The sequence below is a fragment of the Sceloporus occidentalis genome, unplaced genomic scaffold (assembly GCF_023333645.1).
Source record: "Sceloporus occidentalis isolate IW3139 unplaced genomic scaffold, rSceOcc1.0.p SCAF_4, whole genome shotgun sequence".
Lineage (NCBI taxonomy): Eukaryota > Metazoa > Chordata > Lepidosauria > Squamata > Phrynosomatidae > Sceloporus > Sceloporus occidentalis.
In genome coordinates, this window is record NW_028316984.1 from 99,355,815 (window position 1) to 99,383,231 (window position 27,417).

General features: G+C 41.0%; 1 protein-coding gene across 4 annotated transcripts in view; it reads left to right on the forward strand.

The window, feature by feature from the left end:
* Nucleotides 1–27,048, forward strand: part of SERGEF (secretion regulating guanine nucleotide exchange factor) — a 153,639-nt gene extending 126,591 nt beyond the window's left edge. For 3 of the 4 annotated variants that reach the window (XM_089521042.1, XM_089521043.1, XM_089521044.1), the window contains one exon: nt 25,260–27,048. In XM_089521042.1, the coding sequence (XP_089377168.1) occupies nt 25,260–25,441 (182 nt within the window). In that variant the 3' untranslated portion in view covers nt 25,442–27,048. The remainder of the gene's footprint in view (nt 1–25,259) is intronic. The other variant, XM_089521045.1, reaches the window with a different exon arrangement.
* Nucleotides 27,049–27,417: the final 369 nt, after the last annotated feature.

A 27,417-nucleotide genomic window follows, 5' to 3' on the forward strand; every position in this document is an offset into this window, starting at 1 on the left:
TCATTGCCCTGGTACATCTTAGCCAAAATTACCGGACCAGAAGAGAAGATCCAAAATATTTTTTCTTTTGCTGCAGCGAATTGATAGTAGGGGATATTAGCAACCAGTTACTTAAGGTCAGTTGGAATTTTTCAAACAAAAAGGGGCAGTTTAATTAAATTTATTTTTTAACTTAATTGATTGACTTGCGTTGGAATTTCAGTACTGACTTAATTCCAAATTTATTAATTTTTTAAAAATTAATTAGATAATAATAATAATAATAATAATAATAATTTATTTTTTCTATTTCCTGCCTCTTCCTATGGATCAAGGCGGGATCACAGCAGATAAAATACATACAGAGCATATAAAATTTCCAGCATTAAAATTCTCATAAAACTAGCCCTCATAATATAATGATATTACAATACAGCATGCCCTCAGCTTACGCAGGGGATCTGTTCTGGACCCCCCCGCGTAAGCCAAATTCCGCGCTTGTGCATGCGGTGGCATGGTGCCACGCACACCATGGATGTATGCCCCATTCATGCAAATGTGACATGCCGCTCCTTGCGCCTGGTGCACTCCCGCGTGGCTTTCCATATATGGTCAAAGCTGCATATAGCGCACCTGCGTATGACGCAGGTGCACTGTACAGTATAATACAATATAATTTAATGCAATACAAGGCAAATACGATAGCCGAACCAGAGTCAGGATTCATCTCTTGTATAGTCGGGAATAGGGAGAGGGATGGATATGTTGCTCATGTTGGCTCTGGTGGGAAGGCCTGCTGGAAGAGATCTGTCTTAATGGCTTTCTTAAAAGCATTTCAGATGGTAATGCGATGGATCTCCTCTGGCAGGTCATTCCAAAGTTTTGGGGCAGTCACGGTAAAAGACCTTTAGGAAGTAGATGTTAATTTAGTTTTTTGTGTCTGTAATAAAAGCTTCCCAGACATTCTGAGAGTGCGGGGCAGATTATATGAGAAGAGGCATTCCTGCACGTAACCTGGGTCTAAGCCATGTAAACTTTGCTAAAGAGCTAACAAAATTTACATTTCCCAGTGGTTTCTTTAGCCAAAACTTAGTTCTCTTAGACTTTTGTAGAATTGTAAAGTCGAAGGCTTTTTATCTGAAGATGCCAGCCACAGATGCTGGTGAAACGCTAGGAAGAAACTTTTCTGGAACATGGCCACATAGCCCGAAAAACCCACAAAAATCTTTTGTAGAATTATTTGATAAGCAGTTAATTCCAAAGTTTTAAAGGTTGAGCAGCAGCATGAGCGGTACACCAACAGGATCTTTATTCTGTCCTGGTAAACCACCTTTTAAAAAACACACACGAATGCAGCAGACTGTAGGATAGAGCTTCTGGTGGAGGACATGTAATCAGTTTAGTCTCAAAGATGCTCCCCCTCTTTCCTCTTGATATTGATCAAACTAACATAGACATCTCCCTGAATTCATTTTTTTACTTACTAGGAGTGTGGCCACAGGTATTATTTATACAACAAACCACCTTGTACCATTTTGGTATTTTATTGTTCTGTTTTTAAAAACCAATTGAAAAATAACTATTTTACTACCGTTGAAGAATGAGGAACCATAGAGTTATTTTTAAAATTGTAACTACATTCTATTTGGAGTAATATAATGGATTCTTTTTAAAAAGTCATCTGAATTGATATGTGGAACACCTCCCTCCCACCATTTTGATCCTTGCATTTATAGAACCCTTGGTTATATATCTGGATTTTAGAGCTGGTCTCGATGTTCATGTCAAGCTACAGAACCTGCTGTGCAAAGAAATGATGTTTTTGATTAATGGGCAAGTTCAGGAATCACAGCTGTACTTGGTATAGCTGGAGACATATTTGTAGATCTCTGCAGGAGTTCTCTTCCCTCAGCTTGTCTGGAAAATGAAAATCTGGAGGGAAGGCATTACGTAACCTCTCATGAATAGTTTGCACTGGGAATTGGTATTCCCCTTTTTAAAGAAAACATAGAGAATGGCTCAGGGCTTTATTCCACACTGTACCAATTTTAATTGGGACAGAAATAAGATGTTACATTCTTTTTTAAAAAAAAACAGACCTGTAAATGATGATTAAACAACAACAAGAAGTAGGGAACAATCATGATCTTGCCATTTAGTTATTTCCTGTGTTAAGTCTGCAGTCTTCTGGTCCATGGGATGGCATTCCTGATCCCAAAGGTCATAGAACAGATAATAAAGCCCCATCTAAAATCACAGGTAACCTTACAAGAAAGATTAGCCTTACAAGAAAGATCAGATCTCAGATCTTTCCAAGGCTCTTCCTTTTATTTCTTTTTTAAAAAAAATGCCGTGTTACTAATTATTTCATTTACATGCCACCTTTCTCCCAGAAAGGGACACAAGGTTAACGTTATATCAGAGCCAGTGAAGTGTAGTGGTTTGAGCATTGGACTGAACTAATATTGCCAAAAAAAGCCCATAATGTTTTCTTGAGTCGCTTTAGGATTTCCATAACTTGGAAATGACTTGAAGGCACACAACAACAACAAGCCATAACATTAAAGAGTTCATTAGAGTTCCAAAAGAAGTTTCCATTCTTACTTATCATGTATGTGGCCTCAACTCGAATTTTCATACATATAATATCCCAATTGATATCTTCTCTAATGTGAATGATACTAAACTAAATGCGTGGAAAACTGCAATGCTTAACTGTATGTACAATCACATCATGCTCTTTGCTGGGCTGGATCCAAAAATTGCTTCCCAGGAGCAGAAGGGTGCCTGTCTGTCAGCTTTAGTGGTGTTTCACTTTGGGGAAGAAGGAGGTAACACTGAGGGCTAAAGAGGTAGGGGGAATCTGTCAACATGGTTTTCCCCTTCTGCCAGAGAGTGAAAGCTGAGAACAGCTCTGCTTGGGGATGCTCCTACCAGCAGAACAAAACTCTGGCTCCAGATCCCTAGCTTCTAAAGAAATATAATGTTTAGCTTTTCAAATAATCATAGATACTATTTAGATTGTTTTAAGGATTTCCCCCAGCCTCCTCATGGCCTAGAGTAGACCCTTAGCCTTTCTTTGACCCTGGTGATGAGATTTCATGTAATCCTTTCTTTATTTCATAAAACAATGTCCCAGAAGGTTCACTGAGTTTAAGTTGTTATAGTCTTACACTTTAGACTATATTTAGAAATATTTCAGAATATGGGAAGTAGTTTACTCTGTCCACTGAGACGGAGCCATGGAATAATGGTTTTTAAAATGCAGTGTTCAGGTTAAACATACAATGTAAGGGCAGCTTCTGCCATCTCTGGGCTGCTAAGAAAAACTGTGGTGGAGTGACTTTAAAAAAAAAACAAAACCAAAATTGGATCATCCTCAGAATTTGCTTTAGCTGTAGGATATGCTATTTTGGAAAGTGTAGTGAATTAGATGCAATGCACTTGGATCCTTTATCTGTATGCAACAGGAAATTATTGTGTTGTTAGGCAGTGCTTAATTAAGATGAGCAGATTTGTCATCTGCAGTGGCACTCCCCCTAGTAATTAATTAATTAATGTATATCATGGTTTTCTCTCAATATGGGATCCAATGCAGCTTAAAAGTATCGGGAGGTGGCATCCAAACCATACTGAGCACTGCATTTCCAGGCAGGTAAAGCTAAGCATGATGCACCATTTTAAAGATCAACAGGCAGGGTTGCATTTAAAGAAATGTCACATCTGCAGTAGTCCCAAATAGCATAAGCCCATTGAAATCAATGGGACAGTGATGACTAACAAATGCTACTTATTTCAATGGGTATACAGTAGTTGGGACTAACAATGGATTTTGCATTGTTATTGTTATTAAAGAATGCATTATGAATGTTGTTGCATCTATTAATGTAGCCATTGCAAATGACATTTTGTTGATGAAAAATCTGCCACATAGTTTGAAATAGACAGAGCACATGAATGCATTAGCCCTAATTCTTTCCAAACTGAAGGCCAAGAGGAGTAATTATTTTATTCTGAAGATTTTAAATCCAGATATGCTTTTTAAATTTGCCAAGAAAATGAATTTAGTTAAAGGCAAAGGCCATGAATTAATGTTCTTCTCTGATCTGAGTACAGGAATTTAGTTGAGAGAGTGTGGTACTCCTGCAACAATTGCATTCCAAATTAGTTGATGGGCTTTTGATTAAGGGTATTACTAGGATACTTATGGAGAGCTTGGCCACTGATATGTATGACAGAGACATTATGAGTTGCATTACTGAATAATAGTGACTTTTCCATTGCCATCCAGTGAACTTTATGGCCAAGACAGCATTTGAAATCAGGTCTTCCAGCTTCAATGACTCTCCACTTCTGAATGAGATGGCATAATACTGATCTGGTAATTATTTTGCTTCCAGCAAACCAACATCTGCTTGACCATGGGTGGCCACTTTCTCAAAGGCAGGGGTCTGTTGAGGAGCATGTTTGTACATGGTATTAAGGTGCCAAAGCATCACAAGCTGTTTAGCTATAAATTTCAGAACCTGTTTCCTGGTGGCTGATAATTTCTGATCACAACTCAATTTGAATATGCCTGCTATGGAGTCTGCTGGTAACAGTAGTTATTGTGAAGCTGCAGAAGAAAGGAAATTTCAGTCACCTACTTCCTCTTTATATTATTTGTATAGTCTTTCTAATGTTTTTCATTTTGATTGATAGTCATAGACTTTCAGCTACCTTTCTGCACTGGGTAAAATGTAGAAGGTAAGATTTTAATGACTCTTTTCTTGGTAAATATTTTGTATCCCATACACTATAATCTTCTGATGGTTGCCCAGTATGGACTGTATTTATCCCTGCTTCTATAGTAATTAAAATAAGTTCAAAGAAGAGCCGGTGTGTGTGTGTGTGTGTGCGCGCGCGCGCTAAATCTAATTTTCAATTTTTTTTGGTCATACCTATAAAATGTCTGTATTTTTTATCAGTGAAGATGACTAGTAAATTGATTTATTAGTGTACAGAACTAACTTTGCAAATAGGTCTAGATATTTAGTTCTTTTGGATTTTGGTCTAGGTAGCCTACTTGTATATTCAAAATAGTTGGAACTGCTTTCAGAAATACTGTCATGGTCACCATTCTGAAGACCCAGCAAGGCAAATCTTTATGTTTCTTTTTATTCTGCAAAAGTCTCACTTGACAGATTATTTGCTGTCATTTTTACTTTTCATGTTTCATTTTACTCCCATTGCATGCAGTGTTTCCCTTTGGGAAGGAATCTGACTCACCTTGTGATGTCTAAATATAGAATTGTCTGAGCTGCAGGGGCATAGTAGGCATACATTTGTACAAAGCATACATGTGTTTGCCAGGTATTCCTCATTGTTACATATATTCATTCTGAAAACAAGGCTTTTTTCCCTCATTTCATTAGTCTGTGCTGAGAAGAATTCAAAATTATATTTTCAAATCACAGGCTTTAGATTAGCCACTTAGGAAAGGGAAGATTCTCTGGAAAATTAAAGCCCTTTCAATCATGTGATTGTTACTGTTGTTTATAGCTATATTTGATCTTTTGCAGTGAAAAAGCTAGCCTTTGAAGACTGGTTCTTGTCTTGAAATATTGTTATTTGGCAAAGATCAGGCCATACATATGTGTGCATTCATATGAGTGCATTCATATGAGTGTGCATGCTTAACTCCTCACAGACCAGGTTTATTGTCTTAGGGGTGGAATAGATGGGCAGGAAAAAGTGACTTGAACGTGCTTTTTCTGAAAGCAATTTGAAACACCACTGTTCACACCAGCTGCTCCCAAAGTGTCCTGAATACACATGGCCCAACCACATGGCATGGCATCAAGCTGCACCACGGGGTAATTTTTCTTGTCATCCCCCCACCAACCATGTGTACCACTGCACAAACTGCCTGTTGCCTAGATGGCATCCCATTGAGGGTTGCCCCTTTGAATAGCCACACAGTTGCATCTGCAATCCTCCACTTGTACAGGGCATAGGAGCATCGGCGTGCCCAGTAAAACACTGGCAAAGCACAATCATGCCCCCCCCCCCAACATGCCCTCTTTACCCACTCTTCACCCCATTCCCCCTCTTGGACTATCTGGTTTGTTTATATTGTAATTACATCCACTAGAGGTGTCACACTTCCAAATTTTTGCATCGCCGCCTTGACTGCTCAGGTATGCTGGTTCCATCCTTTTTAAATGTGCACCTGCACCAGTGCATTTTATATGCAACTTTAGGGTTAGGGTTAGGGTTAGGGTTAGGATAGATCACTTTGGCATTGGGATATTTATATGTAGGGTCAAAGGTGTGCATTTTCTGGGCTTAATTGGAATATTCTGGGTACTTTTGGCTTTGGTTTTACCCCCAGAGCGTGGTTTCAATGCAGTTTCTGCCCACTTTGGAGCTGTGTAGCATCTAAATGCCCTGCCTTCAAAGAGGTTTGAATCCATTTTATTTGGCCCGTGTGTTTCACCCTTTAGATCCCTGCTGTTGAAAATCGAAGCTCTAGGTCTGACTTTTACTGCTTTTGTTAAAACAAAAGACCCCTTCTGATGTTATGTTAGTGATGCTGGAACCCTTGCACAAGTTTCCTCTCAGTACTCTGAAGATAATTTCAGAACTTCTTTGGCTCTGTGTGCTCTAACTTCTTCCAGTGCCAACATTGTGTCTCCCATAATCTAAATTAATCACATATTGGACTCTTCCTATGTAAGGTGGATACTCACGAAATCATTCCATTGACCAGAGAAGGTTTTAATAACATATGGTGCAGGAAGGAGCTGCACAACTATGGCATACATCTTGTGAATGCAAGAATTGAAAGACATTGGCCTGATTATACTTTTGATTAGGGACTAAGAGTTCATGAGTCTGGTCAGTAAAGTTACTCATTTTTATTGCACGTAACTTGGAGAACAGATGGCCCAGCCATTTATAAGTACAGTGTGCCCACTCTATAAGCTTACGCTGGAGCCATGTGGTGGGAAAAAGTGGTGTGTGCGCCATGCCGCATACACCCCCCCATTGTTTTCAATGGGGCCCAAGCATAGTTGTTTGTCCCTTACAGGGGGAGTGTGGAGTCCCGAACAGATCCCCCATGTAAGGGAAGGGCCCACTGTAATGTGTTGCATATATGAATATATTGTACCTGTCAATAAATAAGATGAAAATATATATTAGCCCTTTGTATCATCATCATCATCATCATCATCATCATCATCATCATCATCATCAATATAATGCAATATCACCAACTTACCAAATTAAGTTAATACTTACTTTATTATTGTTTCCATAAATTTGAAATCTTGTCCATTGTACTGATCCTTCCATTCTTTTCCTTATATATTTACAAGATTTGCAATGCATCCTCAGCATTATTTCATTGGGGTTGTTTCCAAATATATGTTTGCAAGACTGTAGTCTAAATATTTTTTTTTACATGGGACAGCTCTAGCTTGTGTATCTAGCTAGGAATTGGTGGTTGCTGCATTTACATCTAACGAGATGTCTTACTCCAAAATAATGTTGTAGTATGTGTTAACAAGGATAAATCACTGAGGGGTGCCCAGGTTTTCAGTTAAGCACAGTGGAATGAGCTGATTAACAACAACAGAAATATAAACTAAATTTATTTATAATTGGGAAATGAAGCCCAGATTCAACAAAAGTGAAGGTGTTCTCTGTTTATGAAAAGAAGCAAGACAAGCAGCTGTGATCTTAATGTCTTTGTGTTTTCAAAGTTTCTACAAAAAATTATGTGTAGTCTAAATACAGGTTGTAATTTACAAAGTATTTTAAAATTATAGGGTTTTGTTCCCTCCTTTGTGCACAAGGATTTGGAAATCATAATAAATTATGGTTTCTTGGTCATACATCAAAAATCCATTTGTGGATTTCTATTATCATATGAGAGATTGGAACCATGACATTGTTGTTAATTGTATTTGTTACGTTTTTTTTTTTAAACTTAAACCAAAACATAAAGCATTTGCTAATGAAATTCAGTGTAATGTAAAGGGTGTGTTCTCAGGAAGTGTCTCTTGGAAGGGTAGCAGGTGCTCAGGTGAATACAGCTAATGTCCAAGAGAGCAGCTAGAGAAGAAACCAAGCCAGTCCAGTGTCATAAACAGACAATCAGGAAGAGGAGATGTGGTGGACTCTAGATATAAAAAGAAGTCTGAGCACAGTCTTATGCTAGTCAGAGAGTTAACCAAGGAGAATAATCCAAGGAATAGGCCAGAATTCAGAAATAAACAGAACAAAGAGCGTGGGGGGTGGGGGGGAAGCAACACAGAAGTTTTGGCAGTGTTGTTCACAGCAAAAGAATGGCCTAGGTTATGTTAATTTCCTGCTGGCTATAAATCAGCACAGCTGGCCTAATTACCTCAGTGTGCTTTTTTTAAAATGCTGGATGTGGCTTTCCTGTTTTTGCAGCTGGTATCTTCTTCTATGATGCTCAAGGAATGAAGTGGCTCAGCGTCTAGCTCTTGGGTTTTTCAGGAGCCTCAGGACTGACAAGAGTTGGTCTGAGTTCCACTTTCAGCAATTCTAGGGAAGGACTGCCAGCCTCCTTTGGTTATATTGGCTTTCCTCTTCCTCTTCCCATTCCTCTTTTGTAGTGGAGTTAGCTCAGAACAAGAGGGACCTTGATTTGTGTATGTGTTTATTATTAGGAGTCTTCATGGGACTTGGGTGAATAACAGATGTGGAGCATACAAGGGCACAATGTAGATATCTAGCATTTGCCAATCAAGCCCCCAAAACTACTCTCCCAGGCCCCACAAATTCTGCAAAAACTTGTTTAACATGCTTGTTCATGGGGAGAGCCAATATAACCAGAGGATTCCAACAGCCCTTTCCTGAAACTGCTGAAACTTAGTGGAATGTAGACTTAGGGGCTGCACAAACAGCCCGTTCATGGGTGGCTGCAAGCTCCCAACCCAGTGCAAATAGAAGCCATGAAACACGGCATCTATTTGTGCCCTAGAAAGGGTGCCAAAAGGGTTGCGGCATGGCCTTATGACACTCCTTGTGCACAGCACCGTTTGGATGCTGTGCACAATGGACGTCATCATGGCATGCACTGTCTGAAAGGGCGTGCACCAAGATGGCGCCTGGGTGGCAAACTAGGGTTTTTGAGCATGGAAATGCTCAGCCCTTATCTAGCCCTAGTACGCATACAGGCCAGCATAAAGTGCTGGTCTGTACACCCTCTAATTCTTGTAATTCCTGAAACTCCTGAAAAGTAGGAGCTAAATGCAGAGCCACTTCACAAAGAGCATTGAAAAGTGAAACAGTCCTGTGATGTATTACTTTAGCATCCCTGCTCCAGTGTGCTGGAATAGAAGGACACTGGTAAGACAATTAACCAGGAATACAAACTAGATCTTTCAGTCATACACCCTCATCTCCATTCCCCACCTCCTCCAGTGTTTTTCTTATAGAGAGAGTTTAGGGAGAAATGTCTCAGGTTTTGCCGACATGTTCTCCTTTGAACCAGAATTACTAATAGAACTTTAGGCAGGTTATTTATTTATTTATTATATTTATTTATTTGTATCCCGCTCTTTTCCCAGGACTGGGACTCAGATTTGGATTACTGTAACTCCACTTCAGTGAAACCTGGCTCTTCTTTTAATCTCTCAGCATCAGCCTGATTCAGTTTGAGATTTGCCCAAATATAAAGTGGATTTATAGTTGTTACCTTTTATTAACATGCAGACAAAGAATAGACCACGAAGAATCAGATTTCTAGAGAAAGCTTGAGCTAACTTGAAAATTCCTGTTTAAAGATATACATGTGGGAACTAAGGGCTAATTAAGACATTAGCTGATTGTTTTGAATTCTCTTTTTGTGTGCACAGAATAGATAATTCATCATAAATACTTGAATGATCAGTATTTCTGCATTTATAGCATGGTCTTCACATAACCTTTTTGATTTAGGCTCAAGTGGGTGCCTTTTTGGCATTTAACTGAGTTAGCAACTTTTACAGAGTTGTCAGCCAATGTATTCCAATAAAGTTTGATGACTTTATAAATAACAGCACTATATAGGGCTCTCAGTGAAATACCAGGTTTCAGAACAGTTTAGAAGCCATGTGACTGAGTGAATTAGTATAAAATTTTATGGAAACACTAGAAGCCTTAAATGATGGCCTCTTTGATGCCCATGGTGATCTTGACATCCATTTGAATTGTAAGATAAGCATAAGACAAGTAAGGTTCCTCACAAACAACATCAAGAAGTATGCAGACAGAGGAATAATCTGAAGCTGGAGTATATTTTCTGAATTGGGACATGTGTTTTCAAAGCCTAATAAACATTTTACTTTGAGTTAATTTATAATTCTAGGAACCATAGTCTGTGAGAAGGTGGGGAAGGTTCAACAAGCCCACTCACTTGGAAGTCAATCTCATTTTTAGGGCTAAACAGACCGGTGTTAATGCCCTGATGCCAGTGTCACGCCAGAAGCCCAACCGCATGGCAGGGGCTGTCATGGCACTCTGTTGGCGCAGCGTTTAGCCACACTGCACCAAAGAAGCACTGAAAAGCCATAGCCATGGCAGCAAGGGTGCCTTTTTGCCAGCACTAAAAGGAGAAGCATTTCCCCATTCTTTTTAGCACCAGCAAAGCACTGGATTGGGGCTGAGGCATATGGTTGCTGCAGCCCTGATCCGGCAAGGAAAGGGGTGGCGGGACACCGCTCCAAAAGGGTGGTTTATTGAGCCGCTTATTGCCAAAGCAAGGGGCTTTTTCACACTACACAATTATATGGGGTATGATTCTACTTTAAATTGCCACGACAACATCTTATGAGATCCTGGACAGTCCTTGTACAGTAGTTTGTTGAGACACTAGAGCTCTCTGGCTGAGAAATCTGACTATTCCTTTTTAAATTGTAAATCCCAGGATTGCATAGGGAGTTAGTGCAAGTTAAAGTGACATCATATTGCTATAATTGTGCAGTGCAAAAGAGCCCAAGGATGACCCATAATAGGTCCTCTTGCCCAGTCAAGATATGCAGATGTGAAGGCCAAAGATAGCACCTCCTTCTTGCACAGTGTAAAATACAACAACAACAACAAAGGCCATTTACTATCATGTCATTATGTCCTTATCAGCTTCCTGAGGCAATTCCGTGTAACTAATGGTAGACCGCTGTTGCAGTTCTAAAACAGAAGTTTAACATAGAGTGATAGAGTAATGGAATAACGGAGGGGCTGCAAGGGTCATCTAGGGAAAACAATGTTTAAACCAGTGTTTGGAGAGAGTATGCAAGTGTTTGTTTATATACATGCCTGCAAATTACATGTTGTCTTAGGAATTTCATAATGAATTTCATAGGCAAAGGAATACTCAGAGGTGGTTTTGCCAGTTCCTTCCTCTGAGATATAGCCTATTTCACCTGGTGTTTGTTGGCGGGCTCCCATCCAGTCTGACCCTGCTTAGTTTCCAAGATGAGACAGGAGCTGGTGCTTTTAGAGAATTTAGAGTATGCAAGATCAAGGCACTGATTTGCTTGTGGAAGAGCTGTGGCAAGGGGGAGATGGCTTTCTTTGGGGAGAGTTAAGGGCAGTATGGCTGGGACATTTGGAGGCATTTTAGTCTTTAAGTCATTGTCGGAAGGGTTATGTATAGGAGCTTGCTTAGTGCACTAGAATATGTTTTTGTAGCTAACATTTCATACTGAGTAAACCCCCCCCCAAAGAACTTGGTTTTTTTTTTAAAATAGTTTGTGGAAAAGGATGGATATATGACTCCCAAGATCCAGATCTTGCCAAATAACAAAAACTCTGTGGCAAATAAACAGAAAAGCTAAACTTAAAAATTTTAATTTTTTTTAAAAAAATCTTGCGCTTTCTTTGAGAATATTGTTGACATGGAGAAGATGTGCCTTTAGATTTATTCTCTGGGTATGTTAAGGAATGCCTACTAATTGTCTCATTGCCTAAGAGGGACGCCGCCACGGACACAAAGAAACCACAGCATGTTGGAGGAAAGGCCACAACTTTATTAGCATAACCACATGTAGGGTTGGCTCCAATGCATGAGGTCTGGATCTGTCATCCATCAGCCCAGTACTGAGTGGATGAACCAAAGTGCTTGGTCACGGCCAAGCTTCGGGATGGCAAGAGATTATGGGTTACCGCTCATATCCCATCGATCGCTCAAGCGACTGATCGCATATCTGCAACTGTGCATCATCGCATAACTATCCCTTGCCAACGGGGGACGCTGTGCTGGTGATGCCCCCGCAATGGCAACACTGCCTCGCTCGCAGCGCCCCCGTGTCCGGATGGACTCCCGATCCAGCGCTACGCAGCCCTGGAAACCACGCCCACCAGATCCAAGACCTATGCAACCGCCACAGAAGGCAAGCCTGCCTTCCGCCAACCCTACAACCCTAAAGCCAACGAGGTGGAAGCGTCTCTGTCCGGGCGAATGTAGCCCGCCATCTTCCAGCCTTTTTTTTTAATGTCCACTGGCAGTCCACATTGAGCAGCAGATGTGGCAGCCCCAATCCAGAAAGAATGGCTGCCGAACTCCTCCAGCGGCAAGTCGAGGCTCCCCAGGGCCATCCGCAATACCGACACCAGCTGGCAGCGTGCTAGCGAAGTTCAATCAGCCTGAACGAACAGTGGTCCATCTTTCCGGGGGTGCCGCCTCCTCAGCTCAACGGTTTGTCCCTTTCCAAGTTGATCACACTTGGACCTGTGAAGAGCTAAACAGACAATATTTAGAGCCAAGGACACATTAGCAATCTGTAAAGCCCGCCCAGATATATCAGCCCTGGAGGCGGTCACCAATTTTCCCACCCTGAAAGCCCCAAAGAAAGCAGTGATGAATGCAGCTTTGAACAGGTCAGCCTCGTAGGAGGAGACACAAGCCCAGGGCAACTGGCCAACTATATTACTGAGGAGCATGACACAGATGGGCCTCCTCCATCCCGGTTGGATCGGTGTGGTCTCTTACAGCCTTCCAGTGTCCTCCTGACCCGGAAGGTAGCACAAGGATCCGGGTGTCCCTCAGACTTGAGAAGAAAGATATCCCCGCCAAGTGGACAGACATGGTCCGAGGTGACGTGCCCAACCGTCTCAGCCACACCAGGAACCGGAGGACAGGTAGGACTGAATAGGTCAGTGGGCCTGTCAATTGACCGACTTGAAGAAGACCTGCAGCTTAGCCATGGCCCTGTAGTAGGCCCTGAGGGTGGCAGGGGCCACATAAGCTTGCCAATCTCCCACAGTTCCTCTGGGAAAGGCGTGGGTGAGAGGTCCGCCTCGGGCACCAGCGCGCGGAACCTGGATTTTTGTAAACGAGAAAAGGGAATCTGCCACATATTTTCTAAACTTGGAACAAAACGAGCCTAGAAGGTGATGTTCCGCTGAAGGCAGCGAAGCACGAAGTGCCTGACAAGTTGTATGATCCTCTCAGATATGGAGCTCTGTCGGTTAATGATGTTCACAACTGCCAGGTTGTCACACCAAAAGCAGATAGCCTAGTTGATGAGCGCCCCGTCCCATAAGTGAGGGCATCAACGATAGGGAAGAGTTCCAGAATTGCGAGGTCGCGGCAGATGCCGCTGCTGGCCCAATGGGCAGGCCACCGCTGGGCGCACCAATGCCGTTGGAAATAGATCCCAAAGCCCAAACTGTCCGCTGCGTATGAGTGGGCATGTAGCTCTGGCCAAGCTCCCAAGGATGCTGCCAGCTGGAAACACCATTGAAATGGCTTAGGAAACCCTCCCAGACTGCTAGGTCCTGCTTGATGCCCCACGTCAAGCACACGTGATGATGGGCGGCTGCAATCCAAGTGGTGATCCTGGCCTGCCCGGCACAAAAGGCCCTGCCTGGTGATATCACCCTGCAGGCAAAATTGCGGTGTCCAAGCAAGGACTGGATGTCCTTCAAGGTAGCCTTGGTGGCTGTGAGCATGGCCCTGATTTGCTATGCAGTGACTCCAGCTTGTCTGAGGGGAGCCGGAGCGTCCCAGCCACCAAGTCAAGCTGGATGACTAAATAAGTGAGGGACGTGGTGGGACCCTCAGTTTTGTCAGGGGCCAAGGGCACGCCCAATTTTTTCGGCCAGGTCCTAGAAGGTGAGCAGGAGCTTAGTACACATATCGGAGTGTGGTTCGCCCATGAAAAGGAATTCATCTAGATAGTGTGACCAGGGGGGGAGGTGGCCCTGCGTTTTAGCAAAATGGCACCGTCCATCGAGGCCTCATGGCCTTTTATAGACCTGTTGGCCAATGGGAGGCCGGCATAGGGAGGCAAGGCCTGCCTCCCGGCCTCCCTCCAATCTCGGGCGGCGCCTGGATATGACACCGCCCAATCAGTGGGCACTTCCGCCCGCAAAGGCTGCTGGGACCTGTAGTCTCCAGCGACACGGGCGGAAGTACTGCCTCTCCTCCCTGTCCTGGCCAATCACGGCTCGAGCGGCCCCCACCGAGGCTTCTGGGAGCCGCCCGAGCCGGAAGAGGCCTGCAGCCTCCGCGGGGCTTCCCCCAGCGGCAACCGGGCCGTCCTGCCGAGGCGGGCGGCCCCATTTGTCATTCTTACTCATGTTCATCTGTCATTACTTGTTCCTGACTGTCCTCATCTTTTTTTTTGCATACTTTTTTTTATTTCTTCAGGAAAGCTTCTTTGTTCATGTCTTTCATCTTGCTTCATCACACCATAATTTCTTCCCTTGCATTTTCCAATGACATTTTTCCTGTCCCCTTTAAGCTAGCTAGAAATTATCTCACCTCGTGCAAATTGTCCTTTAATCTCTGTGGCCTGCATAGGATAGCAGATAGCCTAAAATACATTAATGTATTAAACTACTATTGCATTTCCTTTTTGAAAATGAAGAGTAAGTCTATTCATATATGATGTTGTTGGTCATTCTTATTGGAAGATAATATGAGGCAATTAAAGTGCCACTCTCATGCTGTAATTGAAGAGAGCTAAATTTTAACCATTGGAATATCCAGACTTCAGATTGTGGGTTTTCCATGAAACCCACATATGTTCACAAGAGCAGGGTTCAAGGATTGTTGTATTTGTGATCTCATAACCTCAACCTCCAGATATGCTGGTATGGATCCTTTCTTTCAGGTACAGATATGTTAACTGCTACTCATGTTTTTGTAATGCTGAGATGAGAGCACAATCGTATGCTTAGTTCTGAGCATTCCTTGAAGGCATTTTGAAACTGTGTAAATATAATAGGATGCTGAGATTTGGTTAGTTTGACCTGTAGGAGTAGAGTAATCACATGCTCCAGAGAATTAGAATTCCCCCCTTGTACAGTTTGACATTAAAAATCATGAACACTTGGGATTCTCTGTGCTCCTTGTATCATAAAGATGGGTTTTTCTGGACATTGCCTCAGCAGTTTTCCAAAATGTTTAACTACAGGAGATCTGCTAGGGGCAATCAAGTACAGGATTATTTTATGAAAACTAATAGAAAAGATCTGGAATCAAATGAAAATTATTTATAATCCATAAATTAAATACTATTGCTGTTGTGTGCTTTCAAGTCTTTTCTGACTTATGGAGACCCTAGGCTAGGACAAATCTATTGCAGGATTTACTTGGCAAGTTTTGTTCCGAGGAGGTTTGTCATTGCTTTCATCTGAGGCTGAGAGAGTGTGACTTGCCCAGTGGCACCCAGTGGGTTTCCATAGCTGCACAGGGATTCAAACCCTGGTCTCCAAGTCATAGTCCAATGTTCAAACCACTACACCACACTGACTGTATTAATAATGTAGGAGATGCACTTTATCATTGGCAGGCATGGATGAAAAGCCATGCCATGCAAAATATTCCTGAATTTATTAATAAAGCACATTGCCTTCAAATGTTCAGGATAGGTAGGAAACAAAGAGCTTGGAATCAATGATCAGTGAACAGTTCTTGGTGAGCAGAAAGCAAGCACTTCAAAGATAACACTGTTGTTTTCTACTGCAGTATGGAACAGTTTCTCTTTGGGGAAAGTTTACAACAGGAGGAGGGCTCTCTTGCTTTAGCAAAAAGGCAGATGGAGGAGAGACACGATGGAAGTGAATAAAATTGTGCACAATTGTGTAGAAAGGAGATGAGGAGACTTTTTTTCTCCCTCTCTCATAATACTAGAACCTGGGGTCATCCAGTGAAGCAAAATACTGGAAAATTTAGGAGGAGGTAAAAACAAGTACTTCTTATCATAGCACAGCTTTAAATTATAGAATTCACTGCCACCAGATGTAGTAATGGCTTCTAACTTGAATGGTTTAAAAAAGAAATTAGACATGAGGGGAATAAGGCTATTGATTTCTGCTGGTCAGTCTGACTAAATACTTTGTCCAGTGTATTGGTTGCTGAGCCAGCAAGGGGTAGTTAGTGGTTTAGGTGTTGAACTAGAACTCTGGGAAACAAGGGTTTGAATCCCTGCTGAGCTGTGGAAACCTATTGGGTGAACATTGAGGAAATCATACTTTCTCAGTTTTAGAGGAAGGCCTTTGAATAAATCTCAGGAAGGGTTGATAGGGTTGCCAGATGTCAGCTTGAAAGCATGCAACAGCAGATATCAGTTCCTGGGGAATATGAGATGACCTCTGAACTCCAGACAAACATCTGACCCAGTGTGGCTGTTCTTCATTTCCTTTTTTTATTTCCATATTACATGTTTGTCTGGAGTTCAGAGGATGTTTTTTCCCCATGGCACCAAATTATTGTGCTCAAAACATCTCTGAAGGACACAGTAAGGTGAGAAAAAATAACTGGCCAAAGATCACTCAGTACATCATAATCTCTGAATAAGGATTTCTCTCCAGATCCTCCAAATCCGACACTATCTAACCTTCCCCTTCTCCTTAAGGCTTAGATTGTGTTCTCTTTAACAAAATCCCAAGAGCTACTTATTAGCCACCTCCCTGGTGCCTTTCAGAATGATTAAAGTGTCTTGTTAGTACTTGTGTCTCACAAGACCTAAAAAACCATTTGGGAGTACGCCAAGTCGAGGCAGTAGTCATCACTTCGGGGAAGTATTCTAGAATTTATGAAACCATTGGTTAATTTTATTTTGAAACTCATTCAGATTCTTGGTCTGCTGCCACCATTGATTCAAAATGGGTACTCTTTTTGGGCACTAACAGTTAACATTTGGGGGAAGGGAAGAAATAAGTGGGAAAGAGTTATCAGCATTTGTACTTGAAAGAGAAGCTGGTGTTTTATGCTTCATGAAACAATCTCCTGAAGCAATCAAACCAGATATTTCTTTAGGTTTGATTGTTTTTGGTGTTGAATGACATGGTTGGGGGTGGTCAACACAGAAAGTGTGTGATAATATCTGAACTTGGGGGCAAAGTGTCAAACAATAGTTTGCAATTCATTTTATTCATATCACTGATTAAATTTTTATTAGCAGTCTTTAAAGATATTGACGAGGTGGCTCTTTAGGGATTAGCAATCTAAAGACTTGCCTTCTTGTTTCCATAGCAACCCAGCATCTCCATCCTTCCAAAGCAGCCCAGTGTACTGCAGAGGCATTGGATTCAGCAGAATTATGTTAACAATCAAGAGTCTTTCCATTTCCTAAATGTTTGCTGCATGAAAATGGACTGCTCTGCCATTTTAGGAGGGGGGTGGCAAGGGAAGGGTTTTGGCTGAAAAACCATTATTTTTAGGCTCAAAGACTTTTTTCTTCTTAGATTTCATTTTTAAATAATTCATAAAAAAGCAATTTGCCTTTCCTAGTGTGAAGTATTTTTTTAAAAAAATATGTCGTAGCTAAACAAGAGTATTTCTAATTAGCTAACACAATCGGTACTTGGTGTCATTGTCTTTAGCGTATTATACAGTACCTACCTATGCAATATTATGTTTAGGATTTCAGTGATTTTAGTAGGGCAGAATTCTAGAGAGTCCTACATGTGTATACATTACATTAATGCAGAAAAGAAAAGAAAAGAAAAGAAAAGAAAAGAAATACTGCATCCTCTGCAGTCTTGAGTATATGGTTTTCTGCCCCTCAAAGTGGCCAATCCTTAGTCAAGGATTATCTTTGTATAAAATAATATTATGTAATACTGGACACAATTTTATCTTGTGCCCATGGATTCTATATTGTGTGCAAAGAGTAGTTGACTGAGATCATAGTGCTCTGCCAGTGTACATAACACCAGATACGAGGATGGAGATGGCAAGAAAAACAACAAAAACTAGAGTAGGGGTGGGCAGTTGTGGTGGGGCTTAGGTGCTGCATTCAAGCATGTGAGACTACTCAGGGAACCTATTTGTTTTTTGTTTTTAAAGTTTTAAAATTATCTTTTCAGGAAAGATGAATAGGGGGCATTTGGAGGGACCAACAAGATTTCTCTTGAAGTACGTTGAGCAAAGAGCATTTAAAGCAGGGATCTGTTGAATGGGTTGAGAAACGAGGATTTAAAGCAGAGATCTTTTGAAATGGGTTGCGCAAAGAGGATTTAAAACAGGGATCTGTTGAAGCACATTGAGCAATGAGGATTTAAAGCAGAGATCTGTTGAAGCACATTGAGCAATGAGGATTTAAAGCAAGGATTTAAGCAAGAAGGGGATTGAAGGAGGGGTGGGAGCATTTGGAAGGATGGACAAGATTGTTGGTGGGGACAGAGGGAGGATGCAAGGAAGTTCAGCAAGAGCTACAGTGAAGGGGTGGGAAGATGTGGGAGCATGCAAGCTGCCACACATATCTACTTTAGGCCCAAGTGGTCTGCCCAAGGCAGATTCATGTCAGTGTCCTAGTTTATTACAGCTTGGAGAGATCATGCACATATTGGCTCAGAGCCTTTTTTAAAATGAAAGGAGCCATGCATTCAGATGCTAATTCAAGCCCTTTGCCTGTCCAAATCAGTACAATGAGGCTGGGAATGAAGAGTATGTTTCTGATTGGATTTCTGTTCTGATTAGTCCTTTTGGACTAGGGCACAAGAATTTTATTTTTCTACATCAGTATTTCCACCTCTGTTTTCAGATATACAGCCAAAAGAAAATAGGACCCTGAATCATTCTGCACCAAAAAAAAAAAGAGTAGAAAAAATGTTCCTTACTAACAATAGCAGCCTTCTCACTGGCTGGTCCTTTTATGCCTGAACTGGTTTCTGCATTGCTGCTCTAGTTCTTCAAATGCCAATTGAAGAATAAGTAAATTTAAGAAAATGTCATGTAATCTTGAATTTGGAGTTCCTAAGAACATTGAAGGCACCAGATCTTATCAGATCTTGGAAGCTAAGCAGGATCAGCCTGTGTTAGTACTTGGATGGGGCACTGCCTATGAATACCAGGTACTGTAGTCTGTATTTCAGAGGAAGAAACTGGCAAAACCACCTCTGGGTATTCCTTGCCTAGGAAAACCCTACAAAATTTATGGGGTGCCATAAGTTGACACACAAGTTGTGTGAAGGCACACACAAATACATACACAATCTTGAATTTAATGTCTAGTTCCATGTTAAATATTAGGGCCAATCTAGATGTATTCAAAAGAGCCATGATTGCTGCATATAGTAAGGAGTTTCTATATCTCTTGTCGCATGGCATGTTGGTATGGTTGCATGATCAGGATTGTGCAGGCTTACCAGTTCTAAGGAGAGTGCTGCTAGACACTGTCCAATCATTCCCACTTGCAGGGAATGCAGCTAAAAAAAATCAGAGGTGTTTGCTCTGAGTCTTGCTTAGCATGTTGCTCAAATGGGGGCACCTTTCCTTCTCCAGTTGGAACATTTCTCTTCCAATAAGACAGAGAAGGAATGGGGGCTTTGTTTTAGGTTTCCTTCACGGTTTATTTTTTTGGAAACAAACCAGACAGGAAACTGTCTCTATGTTAGGATAACTTGCTAAACAAACTATGAATCTAAGTGAAGCTGTTTTCTGTACTGCTCATACACCAGAAGCTAGGATTCCCATCCTCTGAACCAGACCTTTCTATATTTTAACAAGGTGGGTAGCAGTCAAGGGAGCAGAAGCTGGGTAAGCCTGGTATACCTTGAGAAAGAAAGAGCATTTGGCATCAAAGAGTGAGGATGGTGGGTTAATCCCATACAGACCGAGAGTGAAGGAGAATATACTGCTAGTAGAAAGGGAACTGACAGGCAGGAATGTTTTGAAGCAGAGGTAGGCAACTTCAATATGCCATATGTGAGGGGGGACCCAGAAATAGTCTGAATTAAAGCAAGCATTTTTTGTAACCCTGAAATTCAGCAGCCAGTGGCTCCAAGCCATTTCAAGCAATAAAAAGGCTTGCTTTACATTCCCCGCCCTCTCCAGAGTTGCTGCCAAATTGTAGTGTTGTGATTTGGTACTAAATTTCAGCTCCACAGCTTTTGGGGCTATGTTGGGAGAGGGCTGCAAAATCCCCTTAGAGGAGCTGCCTGTGGTCCATGAGTGAAATGATTTCCATCTCTGTCTAAGCAGCTGGAGGTTAGGGAAGAGCTTTCCAATAGGGAGGTTCCCATTTCATATTGTCTGGTTTTCCACTGTTAAACTGTGCCACATTCTGCTTCTGCCATAAATGTTACTTGATGACACCTTGGTTTTTATATGATTAGTGCCCTCCCCCCAATATCTAGTTCTTACTGGTGTGTGTAATAGGTGTTTTTCCCCTCCCAGAACACTATAATAGTTTTTTCTCTAACCCTTCACATTTTATATCACATTAGGACCAGGGAACAGAGAACTCCAAATTCAAATCCCCACTTGGCAGTGAAGCTCACTGTGTGTACTGTGTTTTAAAATTATGTAAATATATTTAAACTTGCATCATCCTTGCAGGTGCCAAGGTATGTTAAAAATGATACAATATAAAAAAATCATAATAGAATACTTGAGAAGTAGGTAAAACAACAGAACAGCTGTCTTCTTGAGAAATAGCAGGGAAATGGAGTTTCGACCAAGATCCAGAAAGATAGCTTGCTGCTAATACCTATGTGGGGTGGGTATGCCACCACAGAAAAGACTTTCTTGTTTTAACATAATGTATAAACTGGGACTGTTGTACTTTGGTCACAACATGAGAAGTCACGACTTACTGGGGAAACAAATAATCCTGGGAAAGGTGGAGGGATGTAGAAAGAGAGGAAACATGCATGCTAGATGGATGGAATCTATTAAACAGGTCATAGGCATGAATTTACAGGAACTACACAGAGCAGTGCAGGATAGGGAATCTTGGAGATGCCTCATTCACAGGGTCACCATGAGTTGAGATCTACTTGAGGGCAGTTAACAACAACAAATTTCTCTTGACCAAGGTACTTGAAGGAAACCCCCCTTTTTAAGACCTCAGAGCATGAGTAGGAATGAGAAAATGAAAATATGAACGTCAGGTTGTTAGGCCTTAAGATTTCAGGTAGTTAGGCAATGGCTTCCCATGATTTGAACCCCAATGAGCCTTGGGCTCATGCATTTGTTGGGCTTCAAAGGTAAGTGCTAGCACCTTCAGCTGGGCTCAGAGGTGAATAAGCAGCCCTTGCAGCTACTTCAAAATTATTGTAATATAGTTCCACTCCAGAAATACTAGTACGTATTCCTACAGCTACGTTTTGCCTTAGCTGAAGCTCCTAGGGTGTCTTCAAGGGTAGTCCCATAAATACAGTTGGCCCTCCTAATGCACAGATTTTTTGTCCACAAATTCAAGTATAAATTCCAAATAGCAAATCTTGATTTTCCATTTTATATTAGGGACACCATTTTACTATGCCATTGTACTTAATTGGATTTGAGCACCCACAGATTTTGATATCCACGGGAGGCCCTGAAACCAAACCCAAGTGGACAACAGGGGCCCATTATAGAACCTGTTGCAGTAATTCATTTGGGATGATGCCAACTTTTGGATTATTATAACCAAACATGTTTAGGAACAGCCACATGATGAACCAGATAAACCTGATAAAAGATGTTCCATACCAACGGGAAAAGCTGGATTGAGGAATAACTCTGAAGTAAATTCGGCCAGATTACTGGTTGAGATATAATGGAAAGCCATGACTTCCCATGATTTGATTGAACCACAGTGATCCTTGGGCTCATACATTTGCCCTCTTCTTGTGCATCTGCAAGGAGATCAGAGGGGTCTACTTTGAACCAACCATGGTTCCTCTGTGATATTGGAACTCTGGAAACCAAATCTTGCTGTTTATCTGCAGTTGTGTCTGAAAAGGACAAAAGGAACCATGAAATTAGGGCAGCACTTTGGGCACAGCTTGGTGTGAGTTTGCGTGTGTGTCACTCGGCAATTTTTTTGCAGCCATGATTTTCATTGGTGAGTGTTCTTTCTGTCACACATTATACTGCTTTGTCTTGCAGTGGTGGAATTGTAAATTGGCATCTGGACAGGCTGCACTGTTCCACCAAATCTTTCCTTTCAGGAGGTATGGGGTCAGGGAAAAGGCTGCCATGAATGAATTGCTGTAAAGTATGGATGAGCATCAGTGCGATGATAGAAGGCTGCATTAACCCACCCCTCACAAACTTGCAAAGGCCACACCTTCCCCATCATATTTTTGCCCTAAAATCCCCCCAACCTGCCTTTAGGGTTACGGGGGCATTTTTGCCATATTTCTGCCCCCCTGCCCCAGGCCAATTTAAGCTCAGGAGAGGCCTTTTTTTGAAATAGGAAGTGAACAGGAATTGACTTGCGCTCACTTCTTGTTGTAAAAAAAGGTCTTCCCTGGGCATAAAATAGCCCAGTGGCAGGCCTAAAGAATGGCAAATAATGCCTTCCAAACCTGCTACAAGGCATCTGGGGGAAAATGTGTTATAGTCAGGAGAGCTATGGGGGCCATAAAAATGGTTCTGGGCCACACCTTTTCCACTTCCATAGTAAAAGTAGGAAGCTAGTACATTCAGTCTCAGAATTCATTGCCAAAGACTAGAAAAATAAATATGTCCCACAGGTATATCCATGAATTCTTAATATTAACTTGATAGTTTTAGGTCAGTGATTTGCTGAGTGTGATTTTAGATCTAATGATATTTGAACATTTAAGATGCTTTTTATGTGTTTGAACCTATGTGAACACTTTAAACTAAACAGAGATTTTCTTTTTTCCAGCACGGTATTCTGCTTGATACTGTATTATTATTATTACTAAGTGTCATTCAGTTACTCTGGCATAAGTTTAAACAGGACAGAGGGAAAGAGTGTCATTCCGTTTGAAAGTAACATTTTCTTTGATCATTGGCACCCAAAAAGAATACAGTAACACCTAGTCTGAGCTGCCACTTTCCAGACTAAAAATGTTCTTTTGACATCTGCCCTCTTTATGAGATGGAGATTCCTGTACTGAATTTCAAAGCTCCAATATCAAAGTTAGTTTTTGAAACAGGAGTGGCAGGAGTAATTAGGAAGTATGGGGAATCTTATGTAAACAAAGTTGGATCAGGATATTAAATTGTATACTACAGCCCTCATTCCTTGTTGGATAATCTATTATGAAAGTACTACCACATTTACAACCCTGTGATTTGTAATATCTTGGTTATGCACTTGTTGAGAAATAGGATGCTATAACAGATTTACAGCTTAATTCTATGCTTGTAGTTAAGGTCTCTTGAGAAAAAAGCTGGATTTCAGTAGTAGAGTCTGTGCTTGGCACAGAAAAGAGCCAAGGGTCAATCCACGGTATTTCTAGGGGCTAGTCTGTCCATAAGTGTAAAATGGGCCCTTGGTAGCCACTGGGGTGTGGTTCCAGGACCTTCCATGGATACCAAAATCTATGGATGCTCAAGTCCAGTTATATACAATGGCATAGTAAAATAGTGTCCCATATTAATTTGCAAAATATTTTTTGCAATTTATAAATTTTTGGATTATTTTCAAGCCGTGGATGGTTGAATCCATAGATAAAGAATCTGTGGATATGGAGGGTCAACTGTATTATGTGAATTGCTCAGGATTTTTACACATTTGCATTGATGTTTAATTAATTTCACTTTTTTGTGCAAATTTGCATCTATTTGCATCTATTCACACACACACACACACACCCCTTTGCCAAAAATCCACAGCTATTCAAATCCATGTGGAACAGATGGACATTCACACGTTTGATAATGCACATCCTTTCAGATACTCACAGATATTTCAGTAAAAACCATGAAGCCTTTTTCTGCTGAGTTTATGGAGGTTTTATTTTTTTGGGGGGGGGGGCACAAAAAGCCCTTATTACTCCAAACTGTGTGATGCAAGATCACATTCTAATTGAATATAATGAGTAGTATTTTAATAGACAAGCCCTAGGTATCTCTTGTTTGAAATCCTGGAGAACTACTTCCAGTTAGCAAAAACAATACTGTGCTGAATGAACTAATATTTTGACTCAGTATAAGGCAACTTCTTCTGTTCCCAATGATTGCTTTAAAATACTGACCAAGATTCTGCATGAGGAGATGTAGTTACAAATATGTATCTAAGATGTTTCCCAGTGCTAGCCTCCCAAATCCTACTTTTGAGGCCTGCCCTGTAAACACAGCCATTTCCAAGGTGCTAGAGAGTGAGGCAGTGGAGATTATTACATGGGAGGAACAATGTTTTGCTGTCCTTCTCCCTTCCTTAAACTCAGTTAATTGCGCCATCAGGGATCACACCTCCACATGCTTCTGCCATCCTTCTCCCATGGGTAAAGTGTCATGGAGCCGTCCCTGTGTGCTTCTTCCATCAGTAAAGTGTCATGGAATCGTCATTTGGTATTAGCAGGAATTCCCGTTAATACCAAATGATGGCTCCATGACACTTTACTGACAGGAGAAGCGTGTGGAGATGGCTCCATGACACTTTACCCATGGGAGAAGGATGGCAGAAGCATGCGAGGTTGTGATAATCTTCATCCCCTGATCGTGTGATTAGCTGAGTTTAAGAACTGGAAAGGGACAGTAAAAGGATGCTGTCCCTCCCATGTGATAATTTCTAATGAGTAATGATATGGTGAGCCCTCTCCAAATCACAGGGCACACTGACAAAGACAGCTGCAGAGACTCATATGGTGGCCTGTCAGGATCCTGTCACTGCTGCTTGTCTCAGTGCACCTTGTGACCAGGAGACATGGACATAGAAATTCCTGCGGGGGAGCATTTTTGTCATTGCAGTTGTGTAATGATGGTAAAAGTGAATTAGAATACTTAATTACACACACATACAACTTCATAGCATTCAACATTGCTGCTGCTGTTTGTTAATTTGATCTGATTTGAGGAGTAGAGAGCTGTATTAAATATTTTAATGTTAATGTTCTGAGTACAATATTTCTACTTTTCCTCTTAGGTGGCCAGTGTTTTTCCTGGGGATGGAATGAACACGGGATGTGCGGCAATGGAACAGAAGTAAATGTTTGTCTTCCTCAGCCTCTGGAAGTTCTCAGTTCAGCAAAGTCACTTTTCATTGGATGTGGAGCTGGACATTCCATGGCCTTTTGCCACTTGGCAGACTTAAACCTTTTGCAATAGAAGTGTCAGCACAATTTTGAATTTTATAAAGTTTGTGCACTTTAATAAAAGATGTAAAACAGTTATGTGAAAATTATGGGCAAAATGGTTGCTAGTTTCAGAGCAAACCAAAATAATGCTTTTTTTAAAAAAAACAACAAAGTTTCTAGAGTAAAACCATTGATGGTGGAAGTAGGGCCAGTCCAGCCCAAGTTGGTCATGGTAAGTCATGGTTTCCATTGAAAGCAATGGAATGGGACTTGGATTCAGCTAACTGGATTCCTAGTGATTTCAGTGGGAGATACATGCCTAACTTTTTGAAAGGTTGGACTACTTTTTGAATTAGCTAGTGAATTTTGGGAGTTAACAGACAAAAAATTAACAAGCTCTGAACTTTTGCTAGCTTGTATTCATTTCTCTGCCTAATAAAAGTAAGGAGAGGTACTCCTTGTCTGTTGGAAAAACATTTTGATTTGATAAAATGAAGCTTCAATTTTTTTTTTTACTAATGTAGGGCAGTGCACAGATAATACAACTTTTGTGAAAGCTGACAGATCAGAACAATGGGGATTTTTAATGGGGCTATACTGATTCAGCATATTTAAGGCAATCAGATTTGTATTGTATAGGAAAATGTAGATCTATAGGTTCTATTGCTCTTGGGGCTCTCTAGGTTTTATCTCATGATCTGCTTTGCATTTTAGTCATTGTTAACTGCATGCCTATGTGTATCACTGTGACAGACATCGATATTATATTTGAAAGAGTCACTTGAATTGTTCCCGAGTCTCATTGAGGCTCCAAATGGGCCCTGGAGATGTTCTTCTGCTTTCACAAGCCAGTAGCTTTTGTAGTTCTCAGTTGAATTTCATCTGGGATTGAATTAAATATAGATTTACTATGCAGTAGGAAGGAGAGTGAACTTGAAGCCCCCTTTCCATTACATAACTTCAAACCAGGATTTGAAAAGCAATAAATATCAAGCAAACTTTATTCTTCTAGGACTTCATTCTCACTTGTGCTATTTGCCAAGTTTTCTGTAATGTAAGTGAGAAGAAGGCAGTTTCATGCACACATGAATATCTCACTGCACGCATAATCTGGATCATGGTGCTGGTTTACTAGATTAGACAGGCAGTTTTTGTTAATAATATCTGTTGATTTCATGAATTCTTGTGTGCATGTCAAAATCCAATGATATGTTATTGTGCATTTGCTCTGTATGTACAGAAAAGCAAGCAAAAAGTAAAACCCTGGCATCAAAGAGCTCAGAATCTGAAGCTAAGTAGCAAAGAAGGGGACAACTGCAGTGTGGTGGGATGAATATGGGAGCTCAGGATATGTATTTATTCTTCATTGTTTTATTTGTTTCAATTTTTGTAAACTTGAAATTGGTCATAAATGGAGGTATATGAATGCTGTAAATAAATATAAAATAAACATTCTGTTCAGTATGGGCTCAAGACTGCAAGAGGTTTAAGCCAAAGTCTTTAATAATAGGGGGTAAGGGGGTTGTGTAATTTTTAATTATGTATGTATGTATGTATGCTATAAGTTGTTGATGTCTTTTTATTGTTGTAACCCACCTTGATCCTTTTGGGAGAGGTGGCTATAATAATAATAATAATAATTATTATTATTATTATTATTATTATTATTATTTTCACAGAAAAGCTAGATTTCAAGGAGAGATCAAAGAAATCATACCAAGGGTCTTTTCACACTACATGGCTAGTGTTATGATTGTTTCTTAAATGCCATGGTTGCATCTGGTGGAATCATGGGCTTTTTAATTTGGGGAGCTGCTAGAACTCTCTGGCTGAGAATTCTGATTGCCAATCCCGAAATACAAATCCCAGAACTCCATAGGATGGAACAACTGGAATCATAACACTTTCATTGTGTAGTATGAAAGGGCCCCAGTATTCTAATATGAAGTTCTGGTCTTAAGATACCAGATACCAGGAGTGGGAGGCATTTGGACCAGTGGTTCCCAA